Source organism: Acanthopagrus latus, chromosome 6, assembly GCF_904848185.1.
Source record: "Acanthopagrus latus isolate v.2019 chromosome 6, fAcaLat1.1, whole genome shotgun sequence".
NCBI classification, from domain to species: domain Eukaryota; kingdom Metazoa; phylum Chordata; class Actinopteri; order Spariformes; family Sparidae; genus Acanthopagrus; species Acanthopagrus latus.
This window is the reverse complement of record NC_051044.1, coordinates 27,041,246-27,055,780: the sequence shown is the minus strand read 5'-3', so window position 1 is coordinate 27,055,780 and position 14,535 is coordinate 27,041,246. Positions and strand designations below refer to the sequence as shown.

The 14,535-nt window shown below is 43.3% G+C and overlaps 1 protein-coding gene across 8 annotated transcripts in view; it reads left to right on the top strand.

Annotated features, from left to right (window-relative positions):
- Positions 1-14,535, top strand: part of foxp1b (forkhead box P1b) — a 168,126-nt gene that overhangs the window by 121,853 nt on the left and 31,738 nt on the right. For 5 of the 8 annotated variants that reach the window (XM_037099781.1, XM_037099779.1, XM_037099780.1 and 2 more), the window contains 3 exons: positions 7,209-7,346; positions 7,598-7,708; positions 11,290-11,440. In XM_037099781.1, coding sequence (XP_036955676.1) covers positions 7,209-7,346; positions 7,598-7,708; positions 11,290-11,440 — 400 coding nt within the window. The remainder of the gene's footprint in view (positions 1-7,208; positions 7,347-7,597; positions 7,709-11,289; positions 11,441-14,535) is intronic. The other 3 variants (XM_037099785.1, XM_037099783.1, XM_037099782.1) reach the window with 3 other exon arrangements.

Sequence of the window (14,535 nt, the reverse complement as noted above, 5' to 3'; positions counted from 1 at the left end):
CCAGTTAAGCAGGATCTGGTGCTTTACTGTATGCTGTCTGACTTATGGAAAGTTCTAGGATAAACAGGAGACAGGTTTGCCTTCTCTTTTACATTGTTGTTTCTCACAGGAAATTGTTTTATTTCGGCTTTATTGTTTAGAATATTTCCATGGTGGGGCATTAAAAGTAATTTTTATCTTTTTATTTTTTGTTTCGGTCACATTCGGTTTTTCCTGCTTGTGTATTTTGAGATGATTTGTTCCTGAGTTAATGAGTGCTGGTCAGACCTTGCCTGCTCTCAGGCTATGGCCTGGACTAATCCTCACTCTCCTCATGGTGTCACAGTGAATTAAGACAGGCTGGCACAGCTCTATATTTGACACCGTCACCACAAAACCACGTTAGAGACACGCTGTCACTCTAAATGTCATCGCTCATATCTTCCTGAAAAGTTTGAGTGTGTGAATGTTTGTGCGTGTGTGTGTATGTATGTATGTGGGCGTGTGTGTGTGTGTGTGTCCGTGTGTTATGTGTCTGTGTGCGCGTGTGTGTGTGTGTGTAATTGCAACAAAGGGATTGCAGAGTTCATTTCGGAGGGAAAGTTATGGTCATTTCTTCCATTTTTTCTGCTGTCAACTTTGAGTCCTGTTTGAAAGCTTTGAGGTTTTACACAGAAGACAGCTATTGACTTTCTGTTGTTTAATCATCAAGTATTTCATTACAAACATTTTCAGTAATGTAACTACATGTGAGTCACTTTTTCAGAGTGTTTTTTTCTTCTTCTTCTTCTTCTTCTTCTTTTGTCTGTTTGCACTCACCACTCAACCGAAACTTTTTCTGAGTGCAATGTTTCAGCACCCTTGCATCAGAGCTAAGAAAGTGTGTGCCTGATTGAAAGGAGAGATGGAGGAGAATATCAGATGGTTGAAGGAGGAGGTGAGTGAAGCCCAAACAGGGCAGCGTGCACCGTAATGCCGTGCAGCTGTGCCGAGACTCGCAGTTTGGGAGAGCTGGAGTGCGAGCTGATTGGGTTGACAGTTTGTAATCAAAGTTGATTTATTGTTCATTAGTAGTGCATTAGCCCTTTCAGGCAGGGGCGTTATTTGTGCAGTGGCCTGTCAAGGCGAGGGGCTGCCAGCACCTGTCATTTCTAAACCATGACATAGGCAACCAGATATTAGCCGTGTACCCGGAGAGGGGGGCACAGAGGGTCGCCGCCAGAGCCTCGCAGCTCGCTCGCTGGGATATCCTTTACAGGGACGGTGTCTGCTTTGTACTGGAGCAGGCAGGCAAGACAGAGAGGAGAGACGGGGGAATAGTTTAGCAGTGATATAGTGAGCCACCAGCTGCTCGCTGCTGTTATTCCCGACTAAAACATGTTTTTACTTGAAAAAGGCTTTCCTTCATTTTTTTTTTTTTTTTTTTGGTGAGGGTCATTACTGCCCTGAGTGTGCACGTCTCTGTTTCAGATTGGGAGATTAACTCTACACTTGAGATGCCATGTGTTTCAAAGGGTTGAGATGGGAGGATAATGATGAGATTACATGGTGTGGAGTGTTTTATGGCAGCAGGTCTTTTTCACCACTCGTCCCTGTCACGACCTATATATTTTTAAAACAATAAGGGATGTGGTGGTATCGACATGTTGTACCTGGAAAATAAGGGTGGACCGCTAGGGTCGTGTGTGGACACAAACAAGTTTGACACATCCTGATTTTTAACCTCCCCGACTGCTGTCACTGAATATCTTTTTCGCCATCATTTTATTAATTAGCTGTATACTTTATAATGAGTAAAATAACACAACAACATTAAGAGTGTCATGAAGCAACACAATTTGTGGTCCTCTTGTCTGCCGTCATGGAAACAGGGATTAGCTTTAGCGTTGCTGGTGTGCAGAGAATAGAAACAATCTGCGCGAGGATGTGTCAGCCATTGTCTTTTGACTACAGTTTCATTTGAAAGGGATTTTAGAGGCTGTGATCTTAATTAAATCTCAACCGACTCAAATAATGCATCTGAAGACGACGTGCATTGTTGCGTAACTGCGTAGAGCTGGTGCAGCAGAGATCACGGGTGCGCGGTTCACCCCCAAACAGTGCTCATAAGATGTTTCCGGGAAAAGGTGAAATCAGTGAGCGGCGGTGTGTAAGATACCAGTTGTCACCTTGAGTTTGTGAGCCAGGTTTCAGGACTGAAATGCCTCGTGGCTGTGAAATACGCACTTGGAGGTGTGGCTTTAAAAGGTCAAAAAGAGTGACAGGACAGTGAGTCACACGTCAAAATGTAACAAAGCACTTTGCGGGAAACTGATTTATTATTTTATTTTTAAATTTTTTGCATTTTACAAATGCTCGCTTTTAAAAAAAGATAAAATAAAACAATTTACTGATTCAGTCTTATTCTAATATTACCCAAATTAATAATGATGTCAGATAATAGTGATGAAGAAATTAACTGTTTTTTTTTTTTTTTTTATCATTTTTTTAAAATTTTGTATCAGGAATACATTTTCTGAGATGGATGTTACATTTGGAATATTCTACTCAAAGATGACGGTGATGCAGAGGATGGTGTGTGTATGTGTGTGTGTGTGTGTGTGTGTGTGTGTGTGTGTGTGTGTGTGTGTGTGTGTCTGTGCGCGTGTGTGTTGGGGTGGGTGCCCTGTGTGCTCTCCCCTCAGCAGTGGTCACCTGCCTTCAGTGTGGGAAACAGCGTCCAGCTCGCAGCTCAGCTGTTATTGTTGGGGTGAGAGCTCGCTCACTTCTGCGCACAGTTTGTTTGTTTAAACCCGACACTGGGACCGGCCCCGGCCCCAACTTGTTTGTTTGTAGTCGAAAAGTTAATTAAAATGCAATCTTAACTTTTGTTTTTACAGTTGCTGCAAATAATTTGAGCCCCCGTCCCCACCCCTTGCACACCCCTGCACCCAATTTGGAGTGTGTCGTGTATGGTGAAGGGAGACAAAATGTGGCTGTGATTATCCTGTTTATCTGAGCTGTAAACACTTTTAAAGCAGCTTGATTGTGGATGACGAGGAAGGAATTAAGGAGGTCTTGGAGGGATGGTCTGCTCTGTCCTGATTTTTCAAATTTCTTATTTCTTAGATTTATTGAAGAATCTAGCGTCCCAAATTTGATGTTTTATACACACATCGTGTTTTGACAGCTATGAATTATTATTATTATTATTATTATTATTATTATTATTATTATTATTATTATTATTATTATTATTATTATTAGGTGAAAATGTGAAAATAGTGCATCTATTTTTAAGAGGGGAATAAAAGCTCTCCACCTCAGAGATTTCAATCAACCTGAATGGGTAATATGGAATTAGTCTTTCCAGTCTTGTCGACGACTAATTATGTTCACAGATCACTTAAGTACAATAGCTCCCGTGAAATCCTCATTTCGACGACATTTTCATGCAGGAGATCACAGTGAGGATGGGAAGTCGTTTCCTTGCGCCACTGCAGGCCAAGGTAAAACAACAGCATCAAACGGACTAGACTCACTGATTTCTCCAGGGCTTGTTATTTCTCTCTTTTTTTTTCACTTCTCCATTCCATTTGATGCCCCCACAAAACAAGATGACCCCAGGGAGCACAAATGAAAATTTGATAATTCTCTTCTTTCTGTCTCTCTTTTTTTTTTTTCTCTTCTTGCTTTTGTCTTTGAGCCGAGCTGCACCTTTGCGGCCAGTGAAACGTCTGTGCTGGTCTCACCTCCTTGTCCCTCGTTTCTGTTTGTCTTAATTGCCTCAGTGCCGGGGAAAGGGGCTATCGTGCAGCCTCTTTCACCCCTACTCCTTTTCACCGGGCTTTGACCTCTGACTTGTGATAGGAGGGGGTGCTCGGGGAGCGTCTTCATTAACTCTGAATCAGTTACTCTCCAACATTTTCACGTGTGCTGTTTGTGTTCCCTCATTAGATTATCATATTTTGCACCTTTATTCCGGAGTAGTGATGCAAAGAGAGAAGCTTACTGCAGGTGTCCTGTCATGACAAATGTTTTAGATGCTATGCGTGTGTTTTGATGCATGGTCAGAGGTGCAGGGAATTATGATATGAATAAACGGTCCTTATATTTGGCAGAAAGAATAATTGTTTGATTTTTTTTTTTGTTTAATGTTTTGTTCTTTATTCCATATACATTTATGCACTGAATATACAGTGCAAATACATTTACCCCATATGGAAAACAGGTTTTTGCTCTTCATATACAGTGTTATGTGCCTGTATGTGCTTGTGACAGTTAACATGCCACAGTTTAGATTTCAGTGTGTATAAGTGTGTGTGTGTGTGTGTGTGTGTGTGTGTGTGTGTGTGTGTGTGTGTGTGTGTGTGTGTGTGTGTGTGTGTGTGTGTGTGTGTGTGTGTGTGTGTGTGTGTGTGTGTGAGTGTCTGTGTGAGTGTGCGTGTGTTTGGCCAGCAGGCCCGTGCTGGTACAGTATATTGCCTCGAGTCACTCTGCAGCTGTGTGAGAATGTTCCAGGTTTGAATGTTTATGTATGGGAGGCACCTGGAGAGCGCCACACCTTCGTGAAATTCATAAACGTCAGCTATTTCTGGCATCCTCAGAATGTCCTCTTTTTCACACCCTCATATTGGGAGAGTAGATTAGAGCTGGGCTCAGTGGATCCCTCCAGTTATTAGCCCAGTACGACGCTCCTTTTAGACTATCTTTAGATGGCGATATATTTTTGTGGATCATCTGGAGTCATGATGTTATCCGGGAGATAAGGGAGTGCACCATATGGGAGTGCTCTAAATGGCGACTGGCGTCCTGTGTTTGCGTTAAATGGGCATGATACAGCGGCCAGGGCAATATTTTTCAGTTAAAGTGCTCCCTCCCGCCCTTCCTCTCAATAGGATCCAGTCTTAGGCAGATTTTCACTCCTTCAGCACAGGATTAAATGGTAGTAGTTACATTGATCAATAGGTTAAGAAGCATACAATCCCTCTTGCTGCTAATGACCTCAGTAGTAATGGGTAATAAAATGGGGGTCTGTAATAGCCTCTTGCTGGGGCTGTGCACAGAGGAAGCTGCTGTAGCTGTAGTTACTGTGAGCCAGACGCTCCTGACAAGGCGAAGTGTGAAAGCATGATGAGATATACACCCAAGGTGTAAAGAATTAAGACAGTTAAATTGAAGGAAATCTCAGCCTAATTTGTAATGAAATTGGCAGCAATTGAGAGCTGCTTAAGTGTGTAAAATCTCTGTGGTAACTTGGAGCTTGCTCTCACTTTTTTCACATCACACTCTATGTAACGTGGCATGACAAAATGATTATACATTTGAAAATAAGACTAAATTTACAGCTTTAACATGGTTGTAAAAAATAGAGCATGACAAGTATGGAGTAGATTTTTAATGCATGCTGTTAAAGTAAAGCTTAAAAAAAAACAGGGGGGCATTATTATTTATCCGCGCGCGGGGGGTAAATGTCACATTTGGACAGGAACTATATATCACATCACACGTGGCGCTTGCATGTCAGCAAGACAGGGCTGCTTGGTTGACCTTCAAAATAGTTCATCAAAATTAGCGATGCCCAGAAAAAAAGGACTTCAGTGGATAATGACTGTGAAATTAGGAAATGGGAGGCCGGGGCTATGCAAATGACAGGACAAGTCATGTGCAAAAGTCAAGATGAACTGCATATTAAGACATAATACAGGGGGGAATTAATATTGCATTTTCCTCCGCGCGCTCCCTGCGCCTGGTGCTGGAGATGAGAAATGTGAAGTGTGTGTTAGTCCTGGGTGGGGCTGAACCTCCTTCAGTCTCTTGGGGGCTGGAGGAGCACAGCACAGTGTAGTCGGGCACTGCTCAATAAAGTTAACGGAGAGCATCAAAGCTGCTCTGTCCTATTTGACACCGCTGCCCTTTCCTCTTGCATTTGCAGTACAAGCTGTTCATTATGGCAGCGCTTTGTTTTTGTTTTATGCTACAGTGGGGACAATGAATAAGGTGATATGCATGCAGGGTGTGTGTCAAGAAAAGCCCCCTTAGTTACCGGACAAGGTTTTAAACAGCAAAATAACATTCAGAAATGCATGAAAAATTCAAAGGGTGTCATTAGCTGGAAGGCGTCCGCACAATTTGGGTAACCTTGGTGGAGACAGACTGTCACCGGGAATGTCCGCTCTATCAGCTGCTGACATCACATTTTAACACATACTTATGCACCTACATCCTAATATATACATACACAGAAGAACAATCGCTGAAACATGTTAACCGCTGCGAAGACGCTGCACTATCAAGTGCATCTTAGTCGCTGTTTGTCATCCGAATGTCAAGAAAAGGAGCTTTTAATGGTACTGCACATCAGAGCAGTGAGTGGCAGCATCCAGACACACTCCGAGTCCCCTACGCCGCCGGAGCAATTAAGGCACCCTGACAACTGTGGGGGCTCCTTCAGTGTCACAACAAATCACTTGTTTTGAGGAGTCATGCACTCACACCTTTCTACTGGGAGTTAGTTAGAGGCCTGCGTGTTCTTCACCGTGGCTCCTCCTCCAGGCACTCCATATCTTCAACAATAATAGATCGCTGTTGACAGCGTCTCTAATGAAATCTTCTCACATGACATGTCGTGCGTATGCGATGATGAGCCAACCACAGCGTTTTTTTGTTTTTTTTTTTGGGAGGCGATCTTTAACGTCCTCAGGTACGGCGCATTTGATATGTTGTGTAAACGGGAGCTTGGAGGAGCAGATCGCATCCGATTGGTGTTGAGAGGGGTCTGTGTGTGAGGGGGGAAGGTCGGAGGGTTGGAGGCTGGGGTGGATATGTGGACGTTTACTCCACAGGCAAGATCCACGCCTGGCTGTGTTGTGTCCTTTAGCCCGCCTCAGTGTGTAGTGGTGTCAGAATGGTTAGAGGGGTTGAAATGTGTGTGTTTGTGTGATTGTTGGAGGGCATGTGCTGCTTGTAATACATCGAGATGACATGTGAGATGCATTCCTAGAATACGGTCAAAAGCAAGAGCTCATCCTATTTACATTATTATATATATATATATATTTTTAATTTTTGGGGAGCTTTAAGTTTCTGTGGAAAATCATCAGGCTTTAGGTTTTTTTCATATTCGATGAGAGTCTTTGCCTGTTGCATGCTGGGATAAGCTTTAGCATAGTCTGTTTTTTTGATTAAATTCTGAACCACGTTAGTGGATTTTTCTGATATCCCTCTGCTTGTTCTGTGTATCTGTGCAGGTTCCAGTTTCAGTGGCTATGATGACACCTCAAGTGATAACTCCACAGCAGATGCAGCAGATCCTTCAGCAGCAAGTCCTGAGCCCTCAGCAGCTCCAGGTTCTTCTCCAGCAGCAACAGGCCCTCATGTTACAGCAGGTAACGGACAGTCGTGTCAAGAGTCATTTTGTCAGACGTGTTTTAAATGACGAGTGTCACAGTTTGGAGTAAAAGAAAAAAAACCCTCTCATGTACAGACAGCATTTCACAAAGATAAATTCACTTTGAGCCGCTGCTCTTTTCTCTTTCTCCAAGCCTCAAAGACAACATTCCTCAAAGTATTGAAAATTCTTGCTAAACCCACTGCTGAGCCTTTATAACTGACAGTCACCTTCCTGTCTTTTTTGCAGCAGCAACTCCAAGAATTCTACAAGAAGCAGCAGGAACAGCTCCACCTCCAGCTTTTACAGCAGCAGCAGCAGCAGCAGCAGCAGCATGCAGGCAGCAAGCAGAGTAAAGAGGTAGGCTGACATCACTCCAACCGCCTGCCATTACCAAAGCCGTCGGCCAGACAGAGCATGGAAGGCATGTGTGCTCCCTCCCTCAACCCCATCTGCTTCCAGACTGTGGTTAAAGCGGGGGGGGGGGGAGATCAAGTGCACTCATGCTTCTGATTAGCATGTCAGACTCGCTGGATAAATGGTAACAACTGACTGATACCGTGCTAAGAATACAGCATCTCTTTTTCTGGAAGCACATTAAATGTATAATATTTTATAGAGCCTGGGTGTATTGTTCTGGATGCTTCTTTTTTCTTTTCTTTTTTTTTTCCCAAGTAAACAAGTGTCCTATGCAACAAAGAGATGACCGCTCCTGTGAGCCTTGTGTAGGACATAATGAAAGGCAGAAGGGAGAAAGGCAGGAACACGGAGCACATAAATCTGAGAGGCTTTTCTCGGTAATTAACATGGAAATGGCAGAGGAAGAGAAGGCATGTAATTGTGAGATATCAGTGCAGAGAGCGCTCCCAGCTTTGTTGCCTGCATTGAGTTTTTTTTTTTTTTTTCTCCTCTCTCCTCTCCTCCATCTTTCTCTCTCTCCTTCTCTCCCTCCAGTACGGCAGGGCACGCTCATAGGCAGCAGCTTAATGCGTGTTAATGACTGGAGGATACAGGCACCGCTGTGGACAAAGCAAATTATTATTGTGCGGTCAGAAGAAGTTCAAAGACAATCTGGGATTTTTTTTCTTTTTTCTTTTTCTCCTCCTCGCTCTTGTCCCCGTTGAGTTCCATGTTTGGAGAGTAGAGGAAGCATAGAAAATTAAGCCCAATGTTAAAAGCAGAGAAGCACACACACACACACACACACACACACACACATCCACCGCGCATGCTCGCGCACTCACACACGTCCGCGCGCTGTCGAAGCTCCCAACTTCAAAGTCGTAGCTCCCTAATTAATGAACTGCGGGCTTCAGTTTGGACAAGTTGTGGCGTGATGCTCCCATAAATCAACATGACAGCAGAGCTCCTCGGCCTCAGATAGGGCCTGTCACCAAGTCGCATCTGATGTAAACACAAGAGGAGCAAGAAAAGAGGTGGGGGGGGGGAGGAGGAGGAGGAGGAGGAGGGATGGGGGGGCAAGGAGGTGCAATTGATCAGTTGAATGGAGCATGAGAATAAAAGAAAAAACAACTTTTGAAGCATATTATGTATGATCACAGGAAATGGATGCAGCCCTCGAGAGGCTCTCCCCCTCTGCTGATGTTTTCTCTCTCTCTCTCTCTCTCTCTCTCTCTCTCTCTCTCCCCCCACCACCCTCTCTTTTTTTTTTGAGTCGCATTTCTCGCAGCCATCAAAAGACAGAATAAGAATTACGCAGTGACTCCCCTGTGGCTGCCAGACAATAACCCCCTGTTGTTGCTTTGTGCCTCTTTTATTTTAAAGACATCAAAATTTAGTTTTTCAAAGATCTTTAACTTTATATTTGAAGCTTGACAATAAAGGCCTGCCAGTGCCACTCTTTATCATTTGTCAGCGACTGTATTTTTCTCTCCCTCGTGCCACTTCTTGTTAACCTCTTATTTGGTCTATTGGGCCTCGGCTTTTTAATGTGTCTGCATGCTGCGAGCGCACAGGAGCTCCTGTCAGCTGATGGGACGGGAAGAAGAGAAAAAACTGAAGGGGAGAGTGTTAAATTCATTTGCAATACTCGATTTTTCTTTCTTCCTCTTTCCTTTTTTTTTCTCTGAAAAGCCACCCTCTATTTATTTAGCATTTTGATGAAAGACATTGTTCCCAGTGAACTCCCACCCCCGTAGCACTATTATCTTTGTCTCGGGCTGTCAGGGAGGAGCTGGAGAACAGAAAGCCACTCAAGAACATTAGGAACTTTTTAGCACACTGATGGAAAAAGAAGCAACCACCTTTCATAAATAGAGCAGATCTGGGGAGATCACAGGCCACCTGCATCCTGAATTTCACTGAAACCTCTGTCACGTCTCTCTCTGGGCTCATTCTGGGTTAGATCACACATGAGCCTGTGAATGAATGTGGTTACTCCTCAATTATGACCCTCCGCTATCCACTGTCAACGCGCCGTCTTCCCCTGATTGATCCAATGAGACGACCTGGCTTGCTGTAATAGACCAGCGCTGCCCAGAGCTTTATTTTTAGTGAGCCAGTGCGGGAGCAGCAGGCGGGGGTGGGTGTGTGGGGATGGAGGGGGGAGGAAGGGAAAGGAAGGCCGCTAGACCCTTTTGACAAGCCGAACGGGGGTGGGCGGAGGGGACGCGTTTTATCTGGCTGTTTCAGAGCCGCCAGCGAGTGACCTGACAGCCACGTTGCACCGAGACCTTTTTTGTATGCACTCAATTGTGAGAAGTAAACAAAAGTGGTGTATCCTGTGTTTGGTAACAGGGTGCGGTGCACAGCTTGGCAGCCCCTGTACTGCTTTTAGTGCCCCCTCCTCTCCTCCTCCCTACCCGCCTGACAACTGGCCTTGTGTACTCACAAACAGGCCTCGTATGCTGATGAGTCTCCGGCATATTTTATGTTTATCTCTTGATACTGCTTGTTGTTTAATTAGTAAGGATAGACATTTTTTGTAAGTTTTTGAGAGCCAGAGTTGACAAAAAGTGTTAAAAGTCATCTCCCCGCTCCGTGCCCCTGTTATCTAAATAACATCTCTCATTTGTTTTGACCCGTAGGAGATTGGGGATATTAGATAATTTCCTTCTATTTATTATTCCAACTTTTTTTTCTGCTTTCCACTTTCTTCTCCACTCTCATATCACTTTTTCATCCTATCACAGTTCACACGTTTCACTCGGCAGAGCCAAAATGCCCCCCCCCCCCACAACCCCTAAATCAGTAAAGACACACCAGCTTTTCATTAAAAAACTTCTCGATGAAACAGCCGCCGCTCAGTTAGATCAACAAAACAGTGCACATCTCAGAGTGAGTCCACAGTGTGCGATGGAACAAAGCTCCCTGCGCCAGTCGGGGGGGAAGAGTGTATCCCTGAGCTCAGCGCCATGCCTGGGAGAGTTGTGAGAGTTGCTCGGGTGGTTATTAAGCACTTTGATTTAGTCACACGTTGTTTGCTGAATTATGAATGGCTGTAATTAAATTCCTGTGGCTCTTATTATGAATGATTAACTATGTTGTTTCATTGTTTGTCATTTGCCGCCCGACTCCTCGTTAATTAAGAGAGAGAGAGATGTACACTCTACCTGTCTTAAGTGGGCCCCGGCAAACCCTCGGTAAAGGCGAAATTTATGAAAATCACAGTGTGCTTTTGTGCCTTAGCGCACGCAAAATCCATTAACTTTGTTTTTTTTTAATGAATGAACTTGTTCTAAAGTGAAGAGCTCTGAACTCTGTGGCCTTGGACTTCAAATGTTTTTTTCTTCAAAGGCACTCCAGTAATGTACAAACCTGATATTCAGCTTTACATGTTTGCACTGGCTGTTATGCTTTCATATATGTGCATGTTTGCTGATGGTGTGTCTCTTTGTCTTTCCTTGTGTGTGTGTGTGTGTGTGTGTGTGTGTGTGTGTGCGCGTGTGTTTGCGTGTGTGTGTTTGTGTGTGTACCATTAGCAGCAGGTGTCAGCACAGCAGTTGGCCTTCCAGCAGCAGCTCCTGCAGGTCCAGCAGGTCCAGCAGCAGCATCTGCTCAACCTTCAGAGGCAGGGGCTGCTCACAATCCAGCCGGGACAGACCGGCCTGCCACTGCACTCCCTCACTCAGGGTCAGTACATGATACCACAGCACTGCACTGCAACTTTGTCAAATCTGCTGCCCATCAGTCCTCAGAAGCATTTGTGGTAACCAATCACTGCAAGAAAACAATCTCTGGAGATGATCCAACACCTCTTTTCACTTAAAATACACGTGGAAATGCTAGCAATGTGTTTGCTGATATACGGTGAGGACTTAGTCTGCCGTTGAGTACATACTGACTTATGTGGAGATCGGGGTTATACTTATACATCTGCTGACATGAGCACAGCCTGTGAGTGTCTTTTTCTAATTGTAAATTGCTAAAATATCATATCAGAGAAAGTATTTCATTTAAGTGTAGGAGGATTTTAATCAACCGTCTGTAAAAAGTACAGTGTCACCTGCTAACATACAATCGGAGCATAAAATCATTTTTATGCGAGCGAGCTTTCATTTGAAGAGTCACATGATCATCATGAAGATGGATGTTGTTTCACGGGCCTTTAATCTCCAACAGTTGCAGGAGAAAAAAAAAAAAGATATTTCTCGAACAAAGATGTTCCTGCTTATCAAAGGTGGGGGGGGAAATTGATTCTTAGATGCATCAGGATTCTCTCTTGAAAGATTACAGTATGTGTCGATGCAGAAAAGTCAATAATTGGACATTTAAAACCCAATTCAAACAGTTTAGTAAAAGTGGGCCGTGCGTTGCTTACAGCTGAACCAACTGGATGGTGAGACATTACGAACGTAAACATCTGTGTCTTGTTTCGGTTAATTTCGTTTCCAATTTCATTAGGCTACCTCTTGAGTTTTGGTGGGGATGGCTGAGTGTGAGTGAAGATAATGGACGTAAATGTGTCTGTTTATTTTAATCAGTTAAATGATCGCTTTCTATCCCTCAGAATCAAATCTAATTGTATCGAACTGAATCGGATGGGATCAAATTATGAGGCGTTTCCCATCCATACTCTGTATACTGATCTCAGGGCAAACTGTAAGCAGCCACACTGTAGAACATTCATATTTCTACGAGTCTTCAAAGACCTAAACCCCTAATGAGAATGCTCTATTTAAACATCACAGCTTGTGTAGGTGTGTATCTCTGTATATTCAGAATGATTTGATTTGCTACTGGTACTTCTCTGCTCTACAATACCTGTACAAATACACATAGTCAAGTACGTGACCACAAACTGTACGTGGTTTCACTGATTCAGGACACACCTTCTGTAAACCTTTACTGCACCAATAGTGTTTGATAGACTTTGTTTATTATCATGCTGGTCTTGAGAAGTAAAGTATCGCTCTGCTCAGAGTTTAATATCGATGCTCTGTCCTTGAACTCTCTGCACTGCGTCTGTGATTGGCATCCTGGTGGCAGTCTCCTTCAGCCTGCAGAAAGACTGGATCTATTGTTCGTAAACTGCCAGTGAACTTGTCATTGTGAAACCGCCTGTTACTTGATAGGCAGTCAATACTTGTTGTTTGGCCAGGAAGTTTATTTCTTTATTTGTTCTTTAATATTTTTGTTAAGGAGTGGTCACCCCGTGACAAAGACGCAGTCACACAAGGGTTTTTAGAACATGACACAGACTATTCATTCCCGGCAAAGACAAACAGTTTTGAAATAACAAGATAAGGGCGATAAAAACGGGAGGGTTGGGGGGGTGCTTAGGTAATAGGCAAACACAAACACGGTTTGTACAGTGGTGTTATTGTTTGGACTGGGTATGGAATCACTCATCCACTCGCAGACGATTGCCATGGGCACAGGCGTGGAGCGCCTCTGCGTTGTGAGTGTGCTCTGCTGAATTGCTCTGTGTCAGATGTCTGGCAAACACACACACCCCTTGTGTAAAGCATTATATGGGTGATATGACTAGGTGCTGTACTGCTGATGGATTTCACAACAGTCTTAGAACATCCTGTTTATACTGAGCTGTCATCAAATACCTCCAAGGCACCTCATCTTATCAAGAAAGTCCAGTACACTTTACTGGAAGTCAGAACTGCGTGGTTAAAACATTTAGATTATTACTTAACTATCAAGATCCATGGAGCACGTCATGGGCTTTATTTCTTCCTAAGTTGTTTCAACAAAGGACAAATACAATGGAGCTACAGCGATTGATTGATTTAGATTTGATGTCAACCATTTAATTATTGCCAGGAATTAAAATTATTCATCCGATAAATCTGTCCCATTAATCTGTCACAACCACATACTTTTCTTAAGGGAAAATAAGTCGTCATCTCCAGAATTCTGCTTCTTCTGGATTCTTTACACCTCTATGACAGTAAACTGAATAATTTGGTTCTTGGGAAACACTCGACATGTTTCACCATTTTCTGACATTTTACAGAACCAACAATTGATGGATTAATGTAGAAAATGATCAACAGAATAATTGGGAATAATCATTAGTTTCCGCATCACCACACCCAATAAGGTACCAGATGCAATGAAATTACAAAGGAAACATTTTTAGTTGCGAAAATGACTCAAATTGTGAGATAAAATCTTAAAGTCTAAAAAATCTTGAAAATGATTCTGTTCATTTGTATTGAGTAATGTGTTGAATTAAGTTGCACAACTCCAAACTGAAGGGATTGTTTCTTGAACGTGTTGTGAAAGTGATGCATAAACATCAATATGAGGAAGTGAGTCTCTCCCTGTACAATCAGTGTTTTGTTTCAGTTTGTCACAACCAGTCCAACCTGGTTCTTTTTTTGCCCTAATGTTAACTGTGCTGCCTCCGACAGCTGTTACAACACTTAGGCCAGTGCTTCAGGCCCGTGGTTTGTCTTCCTATTCTACACATTTTCTGCTTGACTGTTTGAAGTTATTGATGACCTTTCTGTTTTCCACATCACTAAACTCTTTCATGCATCAGCGGGCCAGGCCTATGGTGCTCAGATCTAATCTGCAATATTCAGCTAGCAGTTAGCACACTGCGTCGGAAGTGATGAGTTGATCTGCTCTGTTTGAGTCGCGCTGATTACGGATTCAAACTTGGGGGCAGTAAATCGACATGACTTTATAACTGATGCCTTTTATTTCTTTCATTTCAAAATGTAGATATCAATGTAATGATGTAAAAAAGAAAAAAAAACAGGCCC